Source organism: Stenella coeruleoalba (genome assembly GCF_951394435.1).
Source record: "Stenella coeruleoalba genome assembly, chromosome: 5".
In the NCBI taxonomy this organism is placed as follows: domain Eukaryota; kingdom Metazoa; phylum Chordata; class Mammalia; order Artiodactyla; family Delphinidae; genus Stenella; species Stenella coeruleoalba.
Window position 1 is genome coordinate 30,323,156 of NC_137150.1, and position 27,166 is coordinate 30,350,321.

General features: G+C 37.8%; 1 protein-coding gene across 3 annotated transcripts in view; it reads left to right on the forward strand.

The window, feature by feature from the left end:
* Positions 1-27,166, forward strand: part of STAG1 (STAG1 cohesin complex component) — a gene marked incomplete at its 3' end in the record, with an annotated part of 426,886 nt that overhangs the window by 98,658 nt on the left and 301,062 nt on the right. For 2 of the 3 annotated variants that reach the window (XM_079922183.1, XM_079922181.1), the window contains exon 2: positions 25,468-25,585. In XM_079922183.1, the coding sequence (XP_079778309.1) occupies positions 25,557-25,585 (29 nt within the window). In that variant the 5' untranslated portion in view covers positions 25,468-25,556. The remainder of the gene's footprint in view (positions 1-25,467; positions 25,586-27,166) is intronic. The other variant, XM_079922182.1, reaches the window with a different exon arrangement.

Sequence of the window (27,166 nt, forward strand, 5' to 3'; positions counted from 1 at the left end):
TTTGAGAGGTCTTTAAATATTCTTCCTACAAGTTCATTGTCAGATTTGTGATTTGGAAGTATTTTCTCTCAGTGTATGACTTGTTTTTTCAGTCTCTTAACAGTGTTTTTTGCAGAGAAGAAACATGAAGTCCAGTTAATGTTTTTTGTTTGCATTTTTGTGGATAATGCTTTTGGTGTCATATTTAAGAACTCATTACCTAACCCAAGATGACAGAGATTTTCTTAGATTTATCTTCCATTTTGTGATTATAGCCATCCTAATGAGTGCAAAATGGTATCATATTGTGATTTGCATTTGCATTTCTCTAATGATGTTGAGCCTCAACCCTTTTTATGTGCTTCTTGGCCAATAATATATCTTCTTTGGAGAAGTGTCTGAGTCCTTTGACCATTTTTTAAATTGGAATATTTTGTCTTGTTGGATCGTAAGAAAATACATTGACCCTTGAACAACATGGGTTTGAACTGTGTGAGTCCACTTAAACATGGAATTTTTTCAGTAAATACATACTACAGTACTACACAATCTACAGTTGATTGAATCTGTGGCTGCAGAACTGTGGATATGGAAGGCCATCTGTAAAGTTATACGTGGATTTTCAACGGTGTGGGGGGTTGGTGCTCCTAACCCCTGTGTTGTTCAAGGGTCAACTATGTATCCTGAGTACTAGATTCTTGTCATATATATGATATGCAGATTTTATTTTCTCCCATTCCTTGGTTGCCTTTTGACTCCATTGATAATGTTGTTTGATGCAGAAAAGTTTTCAATTTTGATGAAGTCCAACTTATTTTTTCTTTTGTTGCCTGTGCTTTTCGTCTTATATCCAAGAAATCATTGCCAAATCTAGTGTCATGAAACTTTTGCCCTAGTTTTTCTTTAAAGAGTTTTATAGTTTTAGCTCTTACACTTAGGTGTTTGATCCATTTTCAATTGATTTTTGTGTATGGTGTAAGGTCAGGGTTTAACTTCATTCTTTTATATGTGATATCCACTTTTCCCAGAACCATTTTTTTGAAAAGACAGTCTTTCCCCTATTGCATGATCTTGGCTTCTTTGCCAAAATTCATTTGACCAAATATGTGAGGATTTATTTCTGGGCTCTCTATTCTTTTGGTCTGTATATTTGTCTTTATGCTAGTATCACATTGTATCACACTGTTCTGATTACTTTTACTTTGTGATAAATTTTGAACTCAGGAAGTCTGAGACATCCAACTTTGGTTCCTTTTTTCAAGATTGTTCGGGTTTTTAAGGGTTCTTTTCTTGAGATTCCATAAGAATTTCGGATGGAATTTTCTGTTTCTACAAAAAACTAATTGAGATTTTGATGATGATTGTATTGAGTCTGTAGATTGTTTTGGATAGTATTGACATCCTTATAATATTAAGTCTTCCCATCCATGAACAAATCTTTTACCTTGGTTAAGTTTCTTTTTAAGTATTTAGCTTATTTTGATGCAACTGTAAATGTAATTTTTTGCCTTCCTTTTTGGTTTATTGTCACTGTACCAAAATAGCGCCATTTTTTGTGTGTTGATTTTGTATCCTGTTACATTGTAAACTTATTCTAAAAAGGAAACACAATTGATTTTTGTATGTTATGTTGTTATCTTGCACCTGCAACTTTTTTCTACTAGTATTTGGTTGTTGTTGATTCTTTGATATTTTTGAAATATGAAGTATTATGTTGTCTGAATAGTTTTATTTCTTTATCTATTTGGATGCAGTTTATATCTCTTTATTGCCTAATTCTGCTTGAACATTCAGTAATTTGTTGAAAGCTGTGGTGAAAATGGACATTGTTGACTTCTTGATTTTAGGGGGGAAGCTTTTATTTTAGTCATTTAACATTGACTGTAAAGTTACTTACGTGTTTTTCATAAATGCCCTTTATTATACTAAGAAAGTTCCCTTCTATTTGTAGTTTTTTGCATGTTTTATCAGGAAAGAGTGTTTTGGCTCTTTGCTGTCCCTTGAGATTTTGTCAAATGCTATTTGTCATAATTTGAGATGATTATTAGAAAAAAGGAAAAAAGAACCATGTAATATATTTTATTACATTCATTGATTTTCTAATGTTGAACCACTGCCAGGGTATACATATTACGTTTAATATGTAGTTGATTCTGTTTGCTAATATATATACATATATATATATATTATAGGATTTTTGCACTTACAGGGAAAATTGGTTTCTGGTTTGTTTTTTTTCTTTTGATGTGGTGTCTTTGGCTTTTGTATAAAAGAAATGCCTCATAGATTGAGTTACAAAGTTTTCCTTCCTCATCATTTTTAGGAAGACTTTGAGAAGGATCAGTGTTACTTCTTCTTTTAATTGCTTATAGAATTCACTAGTGAAGCCATCTGGTTCTGGACTTTTTTGTTGGGAGATTTTTAATAACTGATTCAATCTCTTTGCATGTTACAGGTTTGTTCTGATTTTTTAATTTTTGTTTGAGCCATTTAATTCAGGTTATGCAATTTATTGGCATGCAATTTTCTGTCCTATTCTTCCACAATATTTTTATTTCTGTAAGGTTGATAGTAATATTCCTGCTTTCATATATGATTGTAGTTATGTGCATTTTCTGTCCGTTTTACTTACTGAGTCTATCTAAAAGTGTGTCAATATTGTTGATACATTAAAAAAAACAGTTTTTGGTCTTACTAATTCTGTTGTTTCTCTAGTCTCTCTTGTTTCTTTTATTTTTATTATTTCTTAAATTTTGCTGCCTTTACATTTAGTTTGCTTTTCTTTTTCCTATTAAGGTATAGAGGTAAGTTACTGAATTCATTTAAAAATTTTTCTTTTAACATCTTTATTGGTGTATAATTGCTTCACAGTGGCGTGTCAGCCTGTGCTCTACAACAAAGTGAATCAGCTATACATATACATACATCCCCATATCTCCTCCCTCTTACGTCTCCCTCCCACCCTCTCCATTCCCGCTCCTCTAGGTGGTCACAAAGCACTAAGCTGATCTCCCTGTGCTATTCGACTGCTTCCCACTAGTTATCTGTTTTACATTTGGTAGTGTATGTAAGTCCACGCCACTCTCTCACTTCGTACCAGTTTACCCTTCCCCGTCCCTGTGTCCTCAACTCCATTCTCTAGGTCTGCGTCTTTATTCCTATCTTACCCCTAGGTTCTTCAGAACCATTTTTTTTTTTAAGATTTCATCTATATGTGTTAGCATATGGTGTTTGTTTTTCTCTTTCTGACTTGATTCACTCTGTATGACAAACCCTAGGTCCATCCGCCTTACTACAATAACTCAATTTCGTTTCTTTATGTGGCTGAGTAATAATCCATTGTATATATGTGTCGTATCTTCTTTATCCATTCATCTGTCAATGGACACTTAGGTTGCTTCCATGTCCTGGCTATTGTAAATAGAGCTGCACTGAACATTGTGGTACAAGATTCTTTTTGAATTATGGTTTTCTCAGGGTATTTGCCCAGTAGTGGGATTGCTGGGTCATGTGGTAGTTCTATTTTTAGTTTTTTAAGGAACCTCCATACTGTTCTCCATAGTGGCTCTATCAATTTAAATTCCCACCAACAGTGCAAGAGGGTTCCCTTTTCTCCACACCCTCTCCAGCATTTATTGTTTCTAGATTTTTTGATGATGGCCATTCTGACTGGTGTGAGGTGTACCTCATTGTAGTTTTGAGTTGCATTTCTCTACTGATTAATGATGTTGAGCATTCTTTCATCTGTTTCTTGGCAATCTGTATATCTTCTTTGGAGAAAGGTCTGTTTAGGTCTTCTGCCCATTTTTGGACTGGGTTGTTTGTTTTTTGATATTGAGCTGCTTGTAAATTTTGGGAATTAATCCTTTGTCAGTTGCTTCATTTGCAAATATTTACTCCCATTCTGAGGGTTTTCTTTTCATCTTGTTTATGGTTTCCTTTGCTATGCAAAAGCTTTTAAGTTTCATTAGGTCCCCGTTGTTTATTTTTGTTTTTATTTCCATTACTCTAGGAGGTGGGTCAAAAAGGATCTCGCTGCGATTTATGTCATAGAGTGTTCTGTCTGTGTTTTCTTCTAAGAGTTTAATAGTGTCTGGCCTTACATTTAGGTCTTTAATCCATTTTGAGTTTATTTTTGTGTATGGTGTTAGGGAGTGTTCTAATTTCATTCTTTTGCCTGTAGCTGTGCAGTTTTCCCAGCACCAATTACTGAAGAGTCTGCCTTTTCTCCAGTGGATATTCTTGCCTCCTTTATCAAAAATACGGTGACCGTATGTGCATGGGTTTATCTCTGGGCTTTCTGTGCTGTTCCATTGATCTATATTTCTGTTTTTGTGCCAGTACCATATTGTCTTGATTGCTGTAGCTTCGTAGTATAGTCTGAAGTCAGGGAGCCTGATTCCTCCAGCTTCATTTTTCTTTCTCAAGGTTGCTTTGGCTGTTCAGGGTCCTTTGTGTTTCCATACAAATTGTGAAATGTTTTGTTCTAGTTCTGTGAAAAATGCCAGTGGTAGTTTGATAGGGATGCATTGAATCTGTAGATTGCTTTGGGTAGTAGAGTCACTTTCACAATGTTGATTCTTCCAATCCAAGAACATGGTATATCTCTCCATCTGTTGCTATCATCTTTAATTTCTTTCATCAGTGTCTTATAGTTTTCTGCATACAGGTCTTTTGTCTCCTTAGGCAGGTTTATTCCTAGGCATTTTATTCTTCTTGTTTCAGTGGTAAATGGGAGTGTTTCCTTAATTTCTCTTTCACATTTTTCATCATTAGTGTATAGGAATGCAAGAGATTTCTGTACACTAATTTTGTATCCTGCTACTTTACCATATTCATTGATTAGCTCTAGTAGTTTTCTGGTAGCATCTTTAGGATTCTCTATGTATAGTATCATGTAATCTGCAAAGAGTGATAGCTTTACTTCTTGTTTTCCAATTTGGATTCCTTTATTTCTTTTTCTTCTCTGATTGCTGTAGCTAAAATTTCCAAAACAGTGTTGAATAATAGTGGTGAGAGTGGGCAATCTTGTCTTGTTCCTGATCTTAGAGGAAATGATTTCAGTTTTTCACCATTGAGAATGATGTTGGCGGTGGGTTTGTCATATATGGCCTTTATAATGTTGAGATAAGTGCCTTCTATGCCTAGTTTTTGGAGAGTTTTTATCATAAATTGGTGTTGAATTTTGTCAAGAACTTTTTCTGTATCTATTGAGAGAATCATATGGTTTTTATTCTTCAGTTTGTTAATATGGTGTATCACATTGATTGATTTGCATACAGTGAAGAATCTTTGCATTCCTGTGATAAACCCCACTTGATCATGATGTATGATCCTTCTAATGTGCTGTTGGATTCTGTTTGCTAGTATTTTGTTGAGGATTTTTGCATCTTTGTTTATCAGTGATATTGGCTTGTAGTTTTTTTGTGTGTGTGTGATATCTTTATCTGGTTTTGATATCAGGGTGAAGGTAGCCTCGTAGAATGAGTTTAGGAGTGTTCCTGCCTCTCCTGTATCTTGGAGGAGTTTGAGAAGGATAGATGCTAGGTTTTCTCTAAATGTTTCATAGAATTTCTTGTGAAGCCATCTGGTCTTGGGCTTTTGTTTGTTGGAAGATTTTAAATCACAGTATCAATTTCTGTGCTTGTGATTGGTCTGTTTATATTTTCTGTTTCTTACTGGTTCTGTCTTGGAAGGCTGTGCTTTTCTTAGAATGTGTTCATTTCTTCCAGGTTGTCCATTGTATAGGCATGTAGTTGCTTATAGTAATCTGTCATGATCCTTTGTATTTCTGCAGTGTCAGTTGTTACTTCTCCTTTTTCATTTCTAATTCTGTTGGTTTTTCTCCCTTTTTTTTCTTGATGAGTCTGGCTAGTGGTTTATCAATTTTGTTTATCTTCTCAAAGAGCCAGCTTTTAGTTTTATTTATCTTTGCTATTGTTTCCTTCTTTTTCATTTATTTCTGATCTGATCTTTAAGATTTCTTTTGCTAACTTTGGGATTTTTTTGTTCTTGTTTTTCTAGTTGCGTTAGGTGTAAGGTTAGGTTGTTTATTTGAGATGTTTCTTGTTTCTTAAGGTATGGTTATATTGCTATAAACTTCTCTCTTAAAATTGCTTTTGTTGCATCCCATAGGTTTTGGGTGGTCGTGTTTTCATTGTCATTTGTTTCTAGGTATGTTTTCATTTCCTCTTTGATTTCTTCAGTGATCTCTTGGTTATTAAGTAGTGTATTGTTTAGCCTCCATTTGTTAGTATTTTTTATTGATTTTTTTCTGTAACTGATAATCTAGTCTGATCACGTTGTGGTCGGAAAAGATACTGGATACGATTTCAATTTTCTTAAATTTACCAAGGCTTGATTTGTGACCCAAGATATGATCTATCCTGGAGAATGTTCCATGCGCAGTTGAGAAGAAAGTGTATTCTGTTGTTTTGGATGTGATGTCCTATAAATATCAATTAAGTCCACCTTGTTTAATGTATCACTTAAAGCTTGTATTTCCGTATTTATTTTCATTTTGGATTATCTGTCCATTGGTGAAAGTGGAGTGTTAAAGTCCCCTACTATGTGTTATTGTCAATTTCCCCTTCTATGGCTGTTAGCATTTGCCTTACCGACTGAGGTGCTCCTGTGTTTGGTGCATAAATATTTACAATTGTTACCTCTTCTTGGATTGATCCCTTCATCATTATGTAGTGTCCTTTTTTGTCTCTTGTATTAGTCTTAATTTAAAGTCCATTTTGTCTGATACTAGAATTGTTACTCCAGCTTTCTTTTGATTTCCATTTGCATGCAATATCTTTTTCCATCCCCCCACTTTCAATCTGTATGTGTTCCTAGGTCTGAAGTGGGTCTCTTGTAGACAGCGTATATACAGGTCTTGTTTTTGTATCCATTCAGCCAGTCTTTGTCTTTTGGTGGGAGCATTTAATCCATTTACATTTAAGGTAATTATCGATATGTATGTTCCTATGACCATTTTGTGAATTGGTTTGGGTTTGTTATTGTAGGTCTTTTCCTTCTCTTGTGTTTCCTGCCTAGAGAAGTTCCTTTAGTATTTGTTGTAAAGCTGGTTTGGTGGTGCTGAATTCTCTTAGCTTTTGCTTGTTTGTAAAGGTTTTAATTTCTCCGTCGAATCTGAATGAGATCCTTGTTGGGTACAGTAACCTTAGTTGTAGTTTTTTCCTTTTCATCAGTTTAAATATGTCCTGTCACTCCCTTCTGGCTTTCAGAGTTTCTGCTGAAAGATCAACTGTTAACCTTATGTGGATTCACTTATATGTTATTTGTTGTTTGGTGCTTTTAATATTTTTTCTTTGCATTTAATTTTTGATCGTTTGATTAATATGTGTCTTGCGTTCTCTTTGGATTTTTCCTGTATGGGTCCTCTGCGCTTCCTGGACTTGACTATTTCTTTTCCCATATTAGGGAAGTTTTCAACTATAATCTCTTCAAATATTTTCTCAGACCCTTTCTTTTTCTCTCCTTCTGGGACCCCTATAATTCGAATGTTGGTGCATTTAAAGTTGTTCTAGAGGTCTCTGAGACTGTCCTCTATTCTTTTCATTCTTTATTCTGCTCTGCAGTAGTTATTTCAACTATTTTATCTTCCAGGTCACTTAGCCGTTTTTCTGCCTCAGTTATTCTGCTATTGATTCCTTCCAGAGAATTTTTAAATTCGTTTATTGTGTTGTTCATCACTGTTTATTAGCTCTTTAGTTCTTCTAGGTCCTTTTTAAATGTTTCTTGTATTTTTCCATTCTCTTTCCAAGATTTTGGTTATCATTACTATCATTACTCTGAATTCTTTTTCAGGTAGACTGCCTATTTCCTCTTCATTTGGTTTGGTGGGTTTTTACCTTGCTCCTTCATCTGCATGTGTTTCTCTGTCTTCTCATTTTGCTTAACTTACTGTGTTTGGGGTCTCCTTTTCACAGGCTGCAGGTTCGTAGTTCCTGTTGTTTTTTGGTGTCTGCCCCCAGTGGCTAAGGTTGGTTCAGTGGGTGTGTATGCTTCCTGGTGGACGGGACTGGTGCCTGTGTTCTGGTGGATGAGGCTGCATCTTTCTCGTGGGCAGGTCTGTGTCTGGTGGTGTGTTTTGGGGTGTCTGTGAACCTTATTATGTTTTTAGGCAGCCTCTCTGCTAATGCATGTGGTTGTGCTCCTGTCTTGCTAGTTGTTTGGCCTAAGGTGTCCAGCACTGTAGATTGCTATTCATTTAGTGGAGCTGGGTCCTAGCTTTGAGAGTGAGATGTCTGCAAGAGCTTTCTCTATTTGATACTATGTGGAGGTGGGAGGTCTCTGGTGGACCAATGTCCTGAACTTGGCTCTCCCATCTCAGAGGCACAGGCCTGACACCCGGCCGGAGCACCAAGACCCTGTGAGCCACACAGCTCAGAAGGAAAGGGAAAAAGAAAGAAAGAAGAAAATAAAAGTTATTTTAAAAAATGAAGAGTAATTATTAAAATTAAAAAAGTGACAAGAAAAATGAGGAAGAGAGCAACCAAACCAAAAGACAAATCCACCAATGATACCAAGCTGTAAAAACTATACAAAAAAACAAAAAAATACGGACAGACAGAACCATAGAACAAATGGTAAAAGCAGAGCTATACAGACAAAATCACGCACAGAAGCATACACATACAAACACAAAAGGAGAAAAAGAAAAAAAAAAATATATTGTTGCTCCCAAAGTCCACTGCCTCAGTTTTGGGATGATTTGTTGTCTATTCAGGTATTCCACAGATGCAGGGTACATCAAGTTTGTTTTGGAGATTTAATCCGCTGCTACTGAAACTGCTAGGGGAGAATTCCCTTTCTCTTCTTTGTCCCCATAGGTCCTGGGATTCAGCTTTGGATTTGTCCCCACCTGTTCGTGTTGGTTGCCTTAGGGCGTTTGTTCTTTGCTCAGACAGAATGGGGTTAAAGTAGCAGCTTGTTAGTGGACTCTGGCTCACTGAGGCTGGGGGAGGGAGGGGTACGGAATGTGGGGCAAGTCTGCAGCGGCAGAGGCCAGCATGAAGGTGCAACACCCTGAGGCGCACCGTGTGTTCCCCCTGGGAAGTTTTCCTTGGATCACGGGACCCTGGCAATGGTGTGCTGCAGAGGTTCCTGGGAGGGGGTGGGTAGTGACCTGCGCTTGCACACAGGATTCTTGGTGGCAGTTGCTGCAACATTAGCAGTTTATGCCCATCTCTGGGGTGCGAGCTGATAGCCTCAGTTCGGGCCCATCTCTGGAGCTTGCTTAGGTGGTGCTCTACCTTCTGTGGGTACATGGAACAGGAATTGCTTCTCCTCGCGTTCCCCCAAACAATGGTCTCTTGCCTCTTCGGCAGGTCTAGACTTTTTCCTGGACTCTCTCCTGGCCAGCTGTGGCGCACTAGCCCACTTCAGGTTGTGGTCTCGCAGCCAACTCCAGTCCTCTCCTTGGGATTTGATCTCCGAAGCCCGAGCTCAGCTCCCAGCCTCCACCCACCCCGGCAGGTGAACAGACAAGCGTCTCAGGCTGATGAGTGCTGGTTGGCACCGATCCTCTGTGCGGGAATCTCTCCACTTTGCCCTTTGTACCCCTATTGCTGCACTCTCCTCAGTGGCTCCGATGCTTCCCGCTGCCCCCTGCCTCTGCCAGTGAAGAGGCTTCCTAGTGTGTGGAAACTTTTCCTCTTTCACAGCTCCCTCCACTGGTGCAGGCTCTGTCCCTATTCCTTTTTCTCTGTTTTTTCTTTTTTCTTTTGCCCTACCCAGGTACGTGAGGAATGTCTTGCCTTTTGGGAGATCTGAGGTCTTCTGCCACCGTTTAGTAGGTGTTCTGTAGGAGTTGTTCCACATGTAGATGTGTTTCTGATGTATTTGTAGGGAGGAAGTTGATGTCCACATCTTACTCTTCCGCCATCTTGAAGGGCTCCCTCAGTTTTTTTTTAATGTAAACATTTACAGCTGTATTTCCCTTTGAGCACTGCTTTTGTTGCATCTCATCAATTTTGGTATGTGGTGTTGTTTTCACTGGTCTCAAAGTATTCTAATTTGTCTTGTAATTTTTTCTGTAACTCATTAGTAATTTAAGAGTGTGTTGTTTAATTTGCACGTATTTGTAAATTTTCCAGGTTTCCCTCCTGTTATTCATTTCCACTTCCTTTCCATTGTGCTCAAAGAAGATAATTTCTATGACTCCAGTCTTTTAAAAAAGTTACTGAGACTTTTTTGTGGCCTAGTCAGCTAACCTGGAGAATTTCATATGTGCACTTGAGAATAATGTGTATACTGTTGTTGGGTTTGGTGTTCCATATATGTCTATTACATCTGTTTAGTTTATGGTATTGTTCAAGTCCTCTGTTTCCATATTGATATTCTGTCTGGATCTTCTATGTTTTTTTGAAAGTGGTATATTGAAATCACCAGCTATTACTATAGTGATTATCTATTTCTGTCTTTGATTCTGTTAGTGTTTGTGTCATATATTTTGGGACTCTGCTGTCTGGTGTATATATCTTTTTGATTGTTATATTTTCCTGATGAATTGATCATTTTTACTCAGTGTTATTATGTCTCACAAAATAAATGTGACAAAATTTTTTTTGTCTGATATTAACATAGCCACTCAAGCTTTCTTTTGGTTACCCTTTGTTTAGAATACCTTTTTGTATCTTCTTGTTTTCAATCTCTTTGTGTATTTAAATTTAAAATGAATTTCTTGTAGACAGCGTGTCATTGGATCATTTTATTTTTTTCAAAATTTATTTATTTTTGGCTGCCTTGAGTCGTCTTTGCTGCACGCGGGCTATCTCCCATTGCAGCGAGAGGTGCAGGGTTGCAGTGCACAGGCCTCTCACTGCAGTGACTTTTCTATTGTTGCGGAGCATGGGCTCTAGGCTCATGGTCTTCAGTAGTTGTGGCACATGGGCTCAGTAGTTGTGACTCGTGGGCTCTAGAGCGCAAGCTCAGTACTTGTGGCGCACAGGCTTAGCTACTCCGTGGCATGTGGGATCTTCCTGGACCAGGCTTGAACCCATGCCCCTGCATTGGCGTGTGAATTCTTAACCACTGCACCACCAGGGAAGTCCCTGGATCATTTTAAAACATTCCATTGTGCCAGTCTGTCTCTTAATGGGTTAGTTTAATACATTTATATTTAAGGAGATTGTTGACAAGGAAGGACTTTTGCCATTTTGCTGTTTTTCTTCTGTCTTTTTTTCTTACAACTTTATTAGAGTATAATTGCTTTACAATGGTGTGTTAGTTTCTGCTTTATAACAAAGTGAATCAGTTAAACATATACATATGTTCCCATATCTCTTCCCTCTTGCATCTCCCTCGCTCAAACCCTCCCTATCCCACCCCTCCAGGTGGTCACAAAGAACCGAGCTGATCTCCCTGTGCTATGCGGCTGCTTCCCATTAGCTATCTATTTTACATTTGGTAGTGTATATATGTCCATGCCACTCTCTCACTTTGTCACAGCTTACCCTTCCCACTCCCCATATCCTCAAGTCCATTCTCTAGTAGGTCTTTTTCTTTATTCCTGTCTTGCCCCTAGGTTCTTCATGACTTTTTTTTCCTTAAATTCCATATATGTGTGTTAGCATACTGTATTTGTCTTTCTCTTTCTGACATACTTCACTCTGTGTGACAGACTCTAGGTCTATCCACCTCATTACAAATAGCTCAATTTCATTTCTTTTTATGGCTGAGTAACATTCCATTGTATATATGTGCCACATTTTCTTTATCCATTCATCCCATGATGGACATTTAAGTTGTGTCCATCTCAGGGCTATTGTAAATAGAGCTGCAATGAACATTTTGGTACATGACTCTTTTTGAATTATGGTTTTCTCAGGGTTTATGCCTAGTAGTGGGATTGCTGGGTCATATGGTAGTTCTATTTATAGTTTTTTAAGGAATCTCCATACTGTTCTCCATAGTGGCTGTACCAATTCACATTCCCACCAGCAGTGCAAGAGTGTTCCCTTTTCTCCACACCCTCTCCAGCATTTATTGTTTGTAGATTTTTTGATGATGGCCATTCTGACACGTGTGAGATGATACCTCATTGTAGTTTTGATTTGCATTTCTCTAATGATTAATGATGTTGAGCATTCTTTCATGTGTTTGTTGGCAGTCTGTACATCTTCACTGGAGAAATGTCTATTTAGGTCTTCTGGCCATTTTTGGATTGGGTTGTTTGTTTTTTTGTTATTAAACTGAACGAGCTGCATATAAATCTTGATCCTTTGTCAGTTGTTTCATTTGCAAATATTTTCTCCCATTCTGAGGGTTGTCTTTTGGTCTTGTTTATGGTTTCCTTTTCTGTGCAAAAGCTTTGTTAGGTCCCATTTGTTTATTTTTTATTTTTATTCCCATTTCTCTAGGAGATAGTAAAAAAGGATCTTGCTGTGATTTATGTCATAGAGTGTTCTGCCTATGTTTTCCTCTAAGAGTTTGATAGTTTCTGGCGTTACATTTAGGCCTTTAATCCATTTTGAGCTTATTTTTGTGTATGGTGTTAGGGAGTGATCTAATCTCATACTTTTACATGTACCTGTCCAATTTTCCCAGCACCACTTATTGAAGAGGCTGTCCTTCCTCCACTGTACATTCCTGCCTCCTTTATCAAAGATAAGGTGAACATATGTGCGTGGGTTTATCTCTGGACTTTCTATCCTGTTCCATTGATCATTATTTCTGTTTTTGTGCCAGTACCATACTGTCTTGATTACTGTAGTTTTGTAGTATAGTCTGAAGTCAGGGAGCCTGATTCCTCCAGCTCCATTTTTCTTTCTCAAGATTGCTTTGGCTCTTCGGGGTCTTTTGTGTTTCCATACAAATTGAGAAATGTTTTGTTCTAGTTCTGTGAAAAATGCCAGTGGTAGTTTGATAGGGATGCATTGAATCTGTAGATTGCTTTGGGTAGTAGAGTCACTTTCACAATGTTGATTCTTCCAATCCAAGAACATGGTATATCTCTCCATTTGTTTGTATCATCTTTAATTTCTTTCATCAGTGTCTTATAATTTTCTGCATACAGGCCTTTTGTCTCCTTAGGTAGGTTTATTCCTAGATATTTTATTCTTTTTGTTGCAGTGGTCAATGGGAGTGTTTTCTTGATTTCACTTTCAGATTTTTCATCATTAGTGTATAGGAATGCAAGAGATTTTCTGTGCATTAATTTTGTATCCTGCTGCTTTACCAATTTCATTGATTAGCTCTAGTAGTTTTCTGGTAGCATCTTTAGGATTCTCTATGTATAAGTATCATGTCATCTGCAAACAGTGACAGCTTTACTTCTTTTCCGATTTGGATTCCTTTTATTTCCTTTTCTTCTCTGATTGCTGTGGCTAAGACTTATAAAACTATGTTGGTTAGGAGTGGTGAGAGTGGGCAACCTTGTCTTGTTCCTGATCTTAGAGGAAATGCTTTCAGTTTTTCACCATTGAGGATGATGTTGGCTGTGGTTTTGTCACATATGGCCTTTATTATGTTGAGGAAAGTTCCCTCTATGCCTACTTTCTGCAGGGTTTTTATCATAAATGGGTGTTGAATTTTGTCAGAAGCTTTCTCTGCATCTATTGAGATGATCATACGGTTTTTCTCCTTCAATTTGTTAATACGGTGTATCACATTGATTGATTTGCATATATTGAAGAATCCTTGCATTCCTGGAGTAAACCCCACTTGATCATGGTGTATGATCCTTTTAATGTGCCGTTGGATTCTGTTTGCTAGTGTTTTGTTGAGGATTTTTGCATCTATGTTCATCAGTGATATTGGCCTGTAGTTTTCTTTCTTTTTGACACCCTTGTCTGGTTTTGATATCAAGGTGATGGTGGCCTCGTAGAAGGAATTTGGGAGTGTTCCTCCCTCTGCTATATTTTGGAAGAGTTTGAGAAGGATAGGTGTTAGGTGTTCTCTAAATGTTTGATAGAATTCGCCTGTGAAGGCATCTGGTCCTGGGCTTTTGTTTGTTGGAAGATTTTTAATCACAGTTTCAATTTCAGTGCTTGTGATTGGTCTGTTCATATTTTCTATTTCTTCCTGATTCAGTCTTGGCAGGTTGTGCATTTCTAAGAATTTGTCCATTTCTTCCAGATTGTCCATTTTATTGGCATATAGTTGCTTGTATTAATCTCTCATGATCTTTTGTATTTCTGCAGTGTCAGTTGTTACTTCTCCTTTTTCATTTCTAATTCTATTGATTTGAGTCTTCTCCCTTTTTTTCCTGATGAGTTTGGCTAATGGTTTATCAATTTTGTTTATCTTCTCAAAGAAGCAGCTTTTAGTTTTATTGATATTTGCTATTGTTTCCTTCATTTCTTTTTCATTTATTTCTGATCTGACTTTTATGATTTCTTCTGCTAACTTTGAGGTTTTTTTGTTCTTTCTCTAATTGTTTGAGGTGCAAGGTTAGGTTGTTTATTCGAGATGTTTCCTGTTTCTTAAGGTAGGATTGTATTGCTGTAAACTTCCCTGTTAGAAGTGCTTTTGCTGCATCCCATAGGTTTTGGGTCGTCGTGTCTCCATTGTCATTTGTTTCTAGGTATTTTTTTATTTCCTCTTTGATTTCTTCAGTGATCACTTCGTTATTAAGTAATGTATTGTTTAGCCTCCATGTGTTTGTATTTCTTATAGATCTTTTCCTGTAATTGATATCTAGTCTCATAGCATTGTGGTCAGAAAAGATACTTGATACAATTTCAATTTTCTTAAATTTACCAAGGCTTGATTTGTGACCTAAGATATGATCTATCCTGGAGAATGTTCCATGAGCACTCGATAAAAATGTGTATTCTGTTGCTTTTGGTTGGAATGTCCTGTAAATATCAATTAAGTCCATCTTGTTTAATATATCATTTAAAGTGTGTGTTTCCTTATTTATTTTCATTTTGGATGATCGGTCCATTGGTGAAAATGGGGTGTTAAAGTCCCCTACTATGAATGTGTTACTGTCGATTTCCCCTTTTATGGCTGTTCGTATTTGCCTTATGTATTGAGGTGCTCCTATGTTGGGTGCATAAAGATTTACAATTTTTATATCTTCTTCTTGGATCGATCCTTTGATCATTATGTAGTGTCCTTCTTTGTCTTTTGTAATAGTCTTTATTTTAAAGTCTATTTTGTGTGATATGTGAATTGCTACTCCAGCTTTCTTTTGGTTTCCATTTGCAATGAATATCTTTTTCCATCCCCTTATTTTCTGTCTGTATGTGTCTCTAGGTCTGAAGTGGGTCTCTTGTAGACAGCATATATATGGGTCTTGTTTTTGTATCCATTCAGCCAATCTGTGTCTTTTGGTGGGAGCATTTAGTCCATTTACATTTAAGGTAATTATCGATATGTTTCTTCCTATTACCATTTTCTTAATTGTTTTGGGTTTGTTACTGTAGGTCTTTTCCTTCTCTTGTGCTTCTTGCCTAGAGAAAGAAGTTCCTTTAGCATTTGTTTTAAAGCTGGTTTGGTGGTGCTGAACTCTTAGCTTTGATTGTAAAGGTTTTAATTTCTCCATCAAATCTGAATGAGATCCTTTCTGGGTAGAGTAATGTTGGTTGCAGGTTGTTCTCATTCATCACTTTAAATATGTGTTGCCAGTCCTTTGTGGCTTGCAGAGTTTTTGCTGAAAGATCAGCTTTTAACCTTATGGGAATTCCCTTGTGTGTTATTTGTTGTTTTTCCCTTACTGCTTTTAATATATTTTCTTTGTATTTAATTTTTGACCGTTTGATTAATATATGTCTTGGCATATTTCTCATTGGACTTATCCTGTATGGGAGTCTCTGTGCTTCCTGGGCTTGATTAACTATTTCATTTCCCATATTAGGGAAGTTTTCAATTATAATCTTTTCAAATATTTTCTCAGTCCCTTTCTTTTTCTCTTCTTCTTCTGGAATCACTATAGTTCGAATGTTGGTGCATTTATTGTTGTCCCAGAGGTCTCTGAGACTGTCCTCGGTTCTTTTCATTTTTTTCTTTATTCTGCTCTGCAGTAGTTATTTCCACTATTTTATCTCCAGGTCACTTATCCGTTCTTCTGCCTCAGTTATTCTGCTATTGATCCCATCTAGAGTATTTTTCATTTCATTTATTGTGTTGTTCATCATTGCTTGTTTCATCTTTAGTTCTTCTAGGTCTTTGTTAAATGTTTCTTGCATTTTGTCTATTCTATTTCCAAGATTTTGGATCATCTTTACTATCATTATTCTGAATTCTTTTTCAGGTAGACTGCCTATTTTCTCTTCATTTGTTAGGTCTGGTGGGTTTTTTCTTGGTCCTTTATCTGCTGTGTGGTTTTCTGTCTTCTCATCTTGCTTATCTTACTGTGTTTGGGGTCTCCTTTTTGCAGGCTGCAGGTTCGTAGTTCCCGTTGTTTTGGGGATGTTTTTGTATGTCCTCAGTGGCTAAGGTTGGTTCAGTGGGTTGTGTAGGCTTCCTAGTGGAGGGGACTAATGCCTATGTTCTGGTGGTTGAGGCTGGATCTTGTCTTTCTGGTGGGCACGTCCACGTCTGGCGGTGTGTTTTTGGGTGTCTGTGGACTTATGATTTTAGGCAGCCTGTCTGGGTGGGGTTGTGTTCCTGTCTTGCTAGTTGTTTGGCTTAGGGTGTGCAGCATTGTAGCTTGCTGGTCGTTGAGTGAAGCTGGGTGCTGGTGTTGAGATGGAGATCTCTGGGAGATTTTGGCCGTTCGATATTATGTGGAGCTGGGAGGTCTCTTGTGGACGAGTGTCCTGAAGTTGGCTCTCCCACCTCAGAGGCACACTCCTGACTCGTGGCTGCAGCACCAAGAGCCTTTCATCCACACGTCTCAGAATAAAAGCGAGAAAAAGTAGAAAGAAATAAGCCAAAATAAAATAAAATAAAGTAAGGTAAAATACAATAACACTTATTCAGAAAAAAAGTTTTTTAAATAGTTTAAAAAAAAAAAGGACGGATAGAACCTTAGGACAAATGGTGAAAGCAAAGCTATACAGACAAAATCTCACACAGAAGCATACACATACACACTCACAAAAAGAGGAAAAGGGGAAAAATAATAAATCTTGCTCTCAAAGTCCACCTCCTCAATTTGGGATGATTCGTTGTCTATTCAGGTATTCCACAGATGCAGGGTACATCAAGTTGATTGTGGTGCTTTGATCCGCTGCTTCTGAGGTTGCTGGTAGAGATTTCCCTTTCTCTTTTTTGTTCTCACAGCTCCTGGGGCTGAGCTTTGGATTTGGCCCCTCCTCTGGGTGTAGGTCACCGGAGGGCGTCTGTTCTTCAGTCAGACAGGACGGGGTTAAAGCAGCAACTGCTTCGGGGACTCTGGCTCACTCAGGCTGGGGATAGGGAGGGGTACGGAGTGCGGGTCGAGCCTGCGGCGGCAGAGGCCAGCGTGACGTTGCACCAGCCTGAGGTGCGCCGTGCGTTCTCCCGGGGAAGTTGTCCCTGGATCCCGGGACCCTGTCAGTGGCAGGCTGCACAGGTTCCCCGGAAGGGGGGTGTGGATAGTGACCTGTGCTCGCACACAGGCTTCTTGGTGGTGGCAGCAACAGCTTTAGCCTCTTATGCCCGTCTCTGGGGTCCGCGCTTTTAGCCACGGCTCGCGCCTGTCTGTGGAGCTCCTTTATGCAGTGCTCTTAATGCCCTCTCCTTGCGCACTAGGAAACAAAGAGGGAAGAAAATGTCTCTTGCCTGTTCGGCAGGTCCAGACTTTCCCCCAAACTCCCTCCCGGCTAGCTGTGGTGCACTAACTCCCTGCAGGCTGTGTTCATGCCGCCAACCCCAGTCCTCTCCCTGCGCTCTGACCAAAGCCCGAGCCTCAGCTCCCAGACCCGCCTGCCCTGGCAGGTGAGCAGAGAAGCCTCTCGGGCTGGTGAGTGCTGGTCAGCACCGATCCCCTGTGCGGGAATCTCCCCGCTTTGCCCTCTGCACCCCTTTTGCTGTGCTGTCCTCCACGGCTCCGAAGCTTTCCCCCTCCGCCACCCGCAGTCTCCACCCGCGAAGGGGCTTCCTAGTGTGTGGAAACCTTTCCTCCTTCACAGCTCCCTCCCACTGGTGCAGGTCCCGTCCCTATCCTTTTGTCTCTGTTTATTCTTTTTTCTTTTGCCCTACTCAGGTACGTGGGTACTTTCTTTCCTTTTGGGATGTCTGAGTTCTTCTGCCAGCGTTCAGTAGGTGTTGTGTAGGAGCAGTTCCACGTGTAGATGTATTTCTGATGTATCTGTGGGGAGGAAGGTGATTTCCGCATCTTACTCTTCCGCCATCTTCCCAGAAGTCCCTAGTTGTCTTATATATTCTTTTTTGCCCAATTCCTCTATCACTGCTTTTGTTTGTGTTTGATTTTTTTCTCGTGTACCATTTTCATGTTTTAAATATTTTAAATTATTTTCTTAGTAATCATCCTGGTGATCAGAATTAATATCTTAACATTTATACCGATTTAGTTTGAAATGATAGTAACTTGGTTTTTATTCATTTATTCAAGCATACCTCAAATGCATTGCGGGTTTGGTTCTAGGCCACTGCAGTAAAGCAAACATCACAGCAAAGTGAGTCACTTGAGTTACTGTAGTCTGTTAAGTATTCATTAGCATTATCTCTTAAAAAACTATGTACATACCTTTATGTACATACATAAAAAACACTTTATTGCTAAAAGGTGCTAACCATCATCTGAGCCTTCGTTGACTTGTAGTCTTTTTGCTGGAGGAGGGTCATGCCTCAGTGTTTATGGCTGCTGAAGGCTGGAGTGACTGTGACAATCTCTTAAAATAAGACAACAGTGAAGTTTGCCATATTGGTGGACTCTTCCATTCATGAATGAATTTCCTGTAGCATACAGTGCTGTTTGAGATCATTTTACCCGTAATAGAACTTTTTTCAAAATTGGAGTCAGTCCTCTTAAACCCTGCCAGTGCTTTATCAATTAGGTTTGCATAATATTCTAAACTGTTTGTTGTCATTTCAGCAGTCTTATCAGCATCTTCACCAGGAGTAGATTTCATCTCAAGAAACTACTCTCTTTGCTCATACCTACGAAGCAATTCTCATTTGTAAAAGTTTTTATCATGAGAATAGTAGTAATGCTGTCACATATTCAGACTGCACTTTTAATTCTAGTTCATTGCTATTTCACTACACCCACAGTTCTTTCCCCCACTGAAAACTTGAACCCCTCAAAGTCATCCATGAGGGTTGGAATCAACTTCTTGCAAACTCCTGTTTATGTTCATGTTTTGATCTCTTTCCATGAATCACAAACGTTACTAATGGCATCTAGAATGCTGAATCTTTTCCATGTTTTCAACTGACCTTGTCCAGGTTCATCAGAGGAATCACTAACTATGACAGCTACAGCCTTATGAAGTGTATTTGTTAACTAATGAAAGTTGAACAGTGAAATGACTCCTGTGGGTTGCAGGTTGGATGCTGTGTCAGGAGGTGTGAAAGCAACATAATTCTCACGGTGCATTGTTAGCAGAGCTCTTGGGTGATCAGGTGCATTGTCAATGAGCAGTAATATTTTGAAAGGAATCTTCTGAGCAGTAGATCTCAAGAGTAGGCTTAAAATATTCACTAAACCATGTTATAAACAGATGTGTTGTCATCCGGGCATTGTTTTTCCATTTCTAGAGCACAGGCAGAATAGATATAGTGTAATTCTTAAGGGCCCTAGGATTTTTGAAATAATAAATGAGCACTGGCTTCAGTTTAAAGTCAGTAGCTACCTTAGACCCTATAAAGAAAGTATGCTTGTTTTTTGAAGCTTTGAAGTCAGGCACTGACTTCTCTCTACCTATGAAAGTCCTAGATGTCATCTTCTTCCAAAGTAATGCTGTTTTTTCTACATTGAAAATCTTTTGTTTAGTGTAGGCACCTTAATTACTTATTTTAGCTAAATCTTCTGCATAATTTACTTCAGTTTCTACATCACCATTTGCTGCTTTACCTTGCACTTTTATGTTATGGAGACAGCTTCTTTCCTTAAGCCTCATGAACTAGCCTCTGCTAGTTTCATACTTTTTTTCTGCAGCTTCCTCACTTGTCTTAGCCTTTGTAGGGTCTTGCTCTGGATTAGACTTGGACTTAAGGGAATGTTGTAACTGATTTGATCTTCTATCTAGATTCCTAAGACTTCCTCATATCAGCAATAAGCTGTTTTGCTTTCTTATCATTCATGTGTTCACTGGAGTAGCATTCTCAATTTTCTTTAAGAACTTTTTCTTTGCAGTTACAACTTGGCGAACTGCTTGGTGCAAGAGGCCTTGCTTTTTATCTGTCTCAGGTTTTGACGTGCCTTCTTCGCTAAGCTTAATCATGTCTAGTTTTTGATTGAAAGTGAGAGACATACAATTCTTCCTTTGACTTGAACACATAGCGGCCATTGTGGGTTTATTAATAGGCCTAATTTCAGTATTGTTATGTATCCAGGAATAGGGAGGGCCATGGAGAGGGAGAGAGACAGAGGAATGGCCAATCAGTGGAGCAGTCATAACACACACAACATTTATCAATTATGTTTGCTGGCTTATGTGGATGTCATTCATGGCATCCTAAAACAATTATGATAGTAACATTGCTGATCACAGATTACCATAGGACACATAATAATAATATGAAAAGTTTGAAATATTGGGAAATTATCAAAATGTGACAAAGAGACATGAAATGAGCAAGTGCTGTTGGAAGAATGACAGTGATAGACTAGCAGGGTTGCCACAAAACCTTAAATTTGTAAAAAATGCAATATCTTTGAAGCTCATAAAGCAAAGTGCAATAAAATGAGGTGTACCTGTAATAACTTGTAAAATTGTGCTCCCATCCCCATCCCTCACTTATATTATTCTTAATAAATTACATCTTTTGATTCAAAGAAATGGAAAGATGGATTGGATTGGAAGAATTAATATTGTTAAAATGCCCATACATTTTGGACAAAGAAATCTACAGATTTAATTCAATTCATATCAAAATATCCATGACATTTTTCATAGAACTAGAACAAATAGTCCTAAAATTTATATGGAACTGCAAAAGACCCAGAATTGCCAAAGCAATCCTGAGGAAAATGAACAAAGCATAACCCTTCCAGACTTCAGACTATACTACAAAGCTACAATATCTTATAATAATGTATAATGGAAAATAATCTGAAAAAATGGTATAACTGAATCACTTTGCTGTACACCTGAAACAAACACAATATTGTAAATCAACTATATTTCAATTAAAAATTAAACTGTATCTTTATACATTGTGTGTTCATTAACATAGGTATATAAATACTGTTTTATTACTTTTAAATCATAAAGGAAACAAATACAGGAATTACAAACGAAAAATAAAATAATACTGGCTTCTATATTTACCTGTGTAGTTAATTTTTCCAGTGTTCTCCTTTTTTTCTGTGGCTTCAAGTTTTGTTTATTCTTTATTTCTGCATGAAGGAGTTCCTTTAGTGTTTCTCGTAGGGCAGGGCAGGTCTAGCAACAAACTTCCTCAGTTTTTATTTTTCTAGGAATGTTTTAATTTCTCTGCCATTTTTGAGTGATAGTCTGCTGGGTATAGAATTCTTATTTGACAGTTTTTTTTTCCAGCATTTTAGATATGTCATCCTACTGTCTCCTGGCTTTCATGATATTTAATGAGAAATTGGCTGTTAGTCTTACTGTGGATTCTGTGCATTACTTGTATATAATGAGGTGGATTGTTTTTGTTCTTCCTTCAAGATTCTTTCATCTCTGGCTTTTACAGTTTAACTATACAGCTGACTTTTGAATCACACAGGTTTGAACTGCACCTTTCCACTCTTACACAGGTGTTTTTCAACAAAAACTAAAATACTACACAGTCTGTGGTTAGTTGAGCACTGATGTGGAACCACGGATACGGAGGGCTGACTATAAAGTTATTTGTGGATTTTTGACTGTGTAGGGAGTCAGTACCCCTAACCCTGGTGTTGTTCAAGGGTAAACTATAGTTTTATCTGTGTGACTCTTTAAAATTTTTTTTAAAAATTTAAAGATTATCTTCCATTTACAGTATTACAAAATGTTAGCTATATTCCTCATGTTGTATGATACATCCTTGAGCCTATCTTACACCCAATAGCTTGTACCTCCCACTCCCCCACCTCTATATTGCCGACCCAAACCCCACCCCTATCCCCACCCCCACCCCCGCCCACTGGTAACCACTAGCTTGTTCTCTATATCTCTGTGTGTGACTCACTTCTGAGTTTCTCCTACTTGGAGTTCATTTACCTTCTTGATTGTGTAGATTTCTGTATTTAACTTTAAATTGGTAAGTTTTTTGCCATTGTGTCTTCAGATATTCTTTCTACCCCTTTCTGTTGATATACTTTTGGAAGTCTGTTTTCTCTGGAAGTCAGACTTCAATATCTGGGCTTACATGGAGATGATTTGTGTGAAATTCTTTTTTGTTGTTGTTAATGGGTCATATTTTCACATTTCTTTGTATGCCTTTTGATTTTTTTTTTGTTGTTTTTTAAAAACTGGACATTTTGAATATTACAGTTTTGTAATACTAGATTCTCCTCTCCTCCTCATGCTTTACTGTTGTCTTTTCAAGGGCTGCAGTCATTTCTTTATTTACTTTTTTCTAAACTGTTTTCTCAAGGACTGTATTCCTTGTCATGTGTGGTTACTGAATTTTGTTGTCTGGGTGTTTAGCAGTGATCTTCCAGATTTCCTTAGTTAATGGGAGTTGGAAAAATGTAATTTCTTGTTTTTTTGCAGATTGTCTGTTAGCTGAGGTACTTCTTCAGAGGTTAGGCAGGCTACCTACAGCTTTGCCTTAGTATTCACCTTGTGCTTGCACAGAGAGCAAAGATCAGCTAGAGTTGCAAGCCTGTGCCCCTCAGGTCTTCTCTAAGAATTCATCCAGCCCTGGGCATTCAAGTAGCAGTCTACATTTCCTAGTATGTGTGATATCCCTTTGAAGTACTTATTCTTCAAATATTTTAACTCCTCTGCCTTTTTATTTTGAGGCTTTTTAGATTGTCTGTTATTTATGTAATCCATTGTCTTGCCCCTGGCAACTACTTTTATTGTCTGTCTTTAAATCTTTTTGAAAGATGATACTCTTTCAAAAAAAAAGGGAAGCTCTTCAAAACACTCTGCCACAGTTTTTGAGATCGGGTCCATGGTGTTCCCTTTGGCACCAGCAAGCCATACTAGTAACTCTGTCTGCTGTCCCTGTGGGCACCATAGAGTTGGGGGAGGGGAGACGGCATACAGGTAAGCAAAAATACTATTGTGCTCTCTTATCAAATAAAAAAGACTGTTAGGCACTTCTCTCTTTGTTATACGTTTTTATTAGATTACAGATGTCCATAAAAGATGTCTTGTCATTTTTTTTTTTTGGCAGGCTAAGAGTTGCTTCATTGGAGGGCCTCATTCTTGAGGTTTCTTACTCCTCCATTTTCCATGACATCATTTCTTTTTTTCATTTTTGAAAGATTGATAATTCAGTGTTCATGGTTTTTTCCTCTCCACTCATCAGTTTTATTCCATTGTCTTTCACCTTACATAGTTTCTACCAAAAAGTCTGATAAAATTTTTTGTTTTTCTGTGTGTGAGGAATTATGTTTTTTTAGCTTCCTTTTGAATTCTCTTTCATTTTTAGCAATATTATATTTTAGATATTATTCTTGGGAATTCTCTGGTCTTCCATCTGTGTTTTAATGTCAAATTATTTTTGGAAAGTTCTCCTGTGCTATCTCTTCAAATATTTATTTTGCTTTGATCTTTCTCTCTCCTTCTGGAATTCTAGTTATACCTATGTTATTCTATTAGGTATTGTGCCATGGCCTGTCTTGGATGCTCTCTTTTGTCCCACTTCCTCCGCTACTTTTTTTTTTTTTGGTAAACTTTATTTTTTAGAGAAGTTTTATGTTCACAGTAGAATTGAACAGAAGGTAGAGAGATTCCCCCTATAACCCCTGTTCCCACATACATATAGCCTCTCCCACTATTAACATCCCACATTACAGTGGTATGTCTGTTACAATCAATGAACCTATGTTGACATTATCACCTAGTGTCTGTAATTTACATTTGGGTTCACTCTTTGTGTTATATATTCTATGGTTTTTGATAAATGTACAGTTAGATGTACCCACCATTCTTGTATCATACAAAATATCTTCTCTGCCCTAAAAATCTTCTGTGCCCACTTAGTCATCTCTCCTACCCCATAACTTCTGGCAGTCACTGATATTTTTACTGTCTCCATAGTTTTGCCTTTTCCAGAATGCCATATTGTTCAAATCATATAGTATGTAGTGGTTTCAGATTGGCTTCTTTCAGTTAGTAATATGCATTTGAGGTTTCTTTGTGTCTTTTCCTGGCTTGATAGCTCATTGCTTTTAAGTGTTAAATAGTATTCCATTGTCTGCATGTACCACAGTTTATTTATCCATTCACCTCTTAAAGGACACCTTTCTTTCCTGTTTTGGCAATTTTGAATAAAACCGCTGTAAACATCTTTGTGCAGGCTTTTATGTAGACATAAATTTTCAGTTCATTTGGGTAAATACTAAGGAGTGTGCTTGTTGGTAGTACTGGTTGATTGTAGTCTGTGTATTCTGGCATATTCATTTTATTCTAAAGTAATTTTCAAAAGACCTGAATAGACATTTTTCTGAAGAAGGTATATAAATGACCAAAAGCTACATGAAAAGGTATTCAACATCACTAGTCTTCAGGGAAATGAAAATCAGAGCCATGATGTATCACTTCACACCTTTGTTAGGATGGCTTTTATCAAAAAGTTAAGAGATATATTCTGGTTGAGGATGTGGGCAGAATGGAACCCCTTCACTGTTCGTGCAAATGTAAACTGGTAAAGCCTATGGAAAACAGTATGGAGGTTCCTCAGATAATTAAAAACTACCATATTACATAGCAATCCCACTTCTGGGTATATATCCAAAAGAAATGAAATCATTATCCCAAAGAGGTAGATGTACTCCCATGCTCATAGCACCATTATTCACCATAACCAAAATATGGAAACAACCTTATGTGTCCATGGATGTATGAGTAAAGAAAACTTGTTGTGTCTATGTGTGTGGAATCACTTATATGTGGAATCTTGAAGCGGGGGTGGGGAATTTGTAGAAAAGTGGTTGCCGGGGCCAAGTGGTAGGGGAAATAGGGAGAGGCTGGTTAAAAGGTACAAACTTTGTTATAAATGAATATTGTCTGAGGATCTAATGTATAATATAGTGACTATAGTTGATAACACTGTTTTGTGTAATTGAAATTTGCTAAGAGAGTAGAACTTACTGAATGTTGGGACCAAAAAAAAAGGAAAAGTAAATAGGTGAGGTGGTGGATTTGTTAATTAACTCAATGGGGGAAGCCCTTCATAATGTATCCATATATCAAATCATCCCGCTGTAAGTAACAGTTTCATTTGTCAACTGTACCTCAGTAAAGCTGGAAAAAATAATTTCTTTCTTCCTTTCTTTCTTTCTTTTTATTTTAGTTAACAGGATTACCTTTGAGGTTATTTTGAAAGTTTTGAGTTGTACAGCACTTGATTCTTTGCTCCATTGTGGAAAGAGCTTTACAGCAATGATTACTTCAGAGTTACCAGTGTTACAGTAAGTATTATAGCTTTCTTTCTATTTTTTTAAAATGCATGTAACACTTTTCTGTATCAAAATGCTCTCATTAATAAGACATCAAATATGTTCTCTGATAGTTGGGTAATATGTTTGAAGTAAAAGAACTATCAGAGGATGTAATTACTATATCCATCTATAGCCCTTGCATCATAATTTCAGCATGTTCTGTGTTACTGAACAAAAAACATGTTACACTGTCTTATATTAGGAGTCAGCAAACTATGAACATGGGCCAATCTGGCATGCTGACTGTTTTTGTAAATAAAGTGTTATTGGAATAGAGTCACACTGATTCCTTTGCAGACTGTTTATGACTATAAGTTGTAATAGAGAATGAATTAATCTGCAGAGCATAAATATTTTGTTTGACGATTTACAGAGAAAGTTTGTAGACCTCTATCCTGTATCACACTGTGTGTCTAACCCTCTCACCCCCATGCCAGAACTTCTTTTCCCTGAGATTGAGATTGTGATTGGTGAGTCCTTGGCATTTCTGGTGGCATCTCATTATTAGATTTTTTTAGGGTTGTAGGACAGATCTAGAATTTGATCTTATTATGAATTCTTTGGGAGATGAGATCAGGGTAATGGCAGATACTTTTCTTTTTATACATGTCATTAAGCTACAAATTAGGAATCTGCATACTGTGATCCTTTATGATAACAGTGCTTTAGATATAATGAAAGTGACCAACAGTATATGTAATTATTTATATGTTTTTATAGTCCCAGATCATTTATATGTGTCTTCTCCAAGAGACTGTAGTCACCTTCCAGTGGTCTCCTGGCCTACTGTTTTTCCTCTGGAGCTCTAAGACAAAAAGCTATCCAAATTACTTTACGTGCTAAAAACCCATCAATACCTACCCTCCTTTGTTTGTCCAAATATAGGAGATACAAGCCCTTTCTATTTACTTAACTTCAAGCCTCTTTATTAGCCTTAACTTGAACATAATACCAAGTGTGGAGGTCTCCATATAGTATTTGTTCTTTGTATTTTTGTTTTTCTTAATTCTGCCTGCAATGCCTATGTGTATCTTTCCTTACCTGGCCATCTTGGTAGTCCTGTGGGTCTTGGCTAAAGTATGCCTCCAGCAAAGCTCCTCTGACTCCTCAAAGTTGGGTAGGTTCCCTCCTGTGCTCCTGTCATACTCTACCCTTTTTTTAATAGTATCATACTTAACATAATGTTTTATAACGCTTTCTTATTGTTTTTGTCTGAACTTTGTACCTTTGTGCTTTATTATTTTTTTTCTTTATTTTTTTTTTGCGGTACGTGGGCCTCTCACTGTTGTGGCCTCTCCCGTTGCGGAGCACAGGCTCCGGACATGCAGGCTCAGCAGCCATGGCTCACGGGCCCAGCTGCTGCGCGGCATGTGGGACCTTCCCGGACTGGGGCACGAACCCCTGTCCCCTGCATCGGCAGGCGGACTGTCAACCACTGTGCCACCAGGGAAGCCCTGTGCTTTATTTTTGTATGGCCAGCTCCTAGCACACTGCTGGGTATTAGGCACACCCTTTGTAAAATATCTCTTTGATTAAATATAAAACATAGGT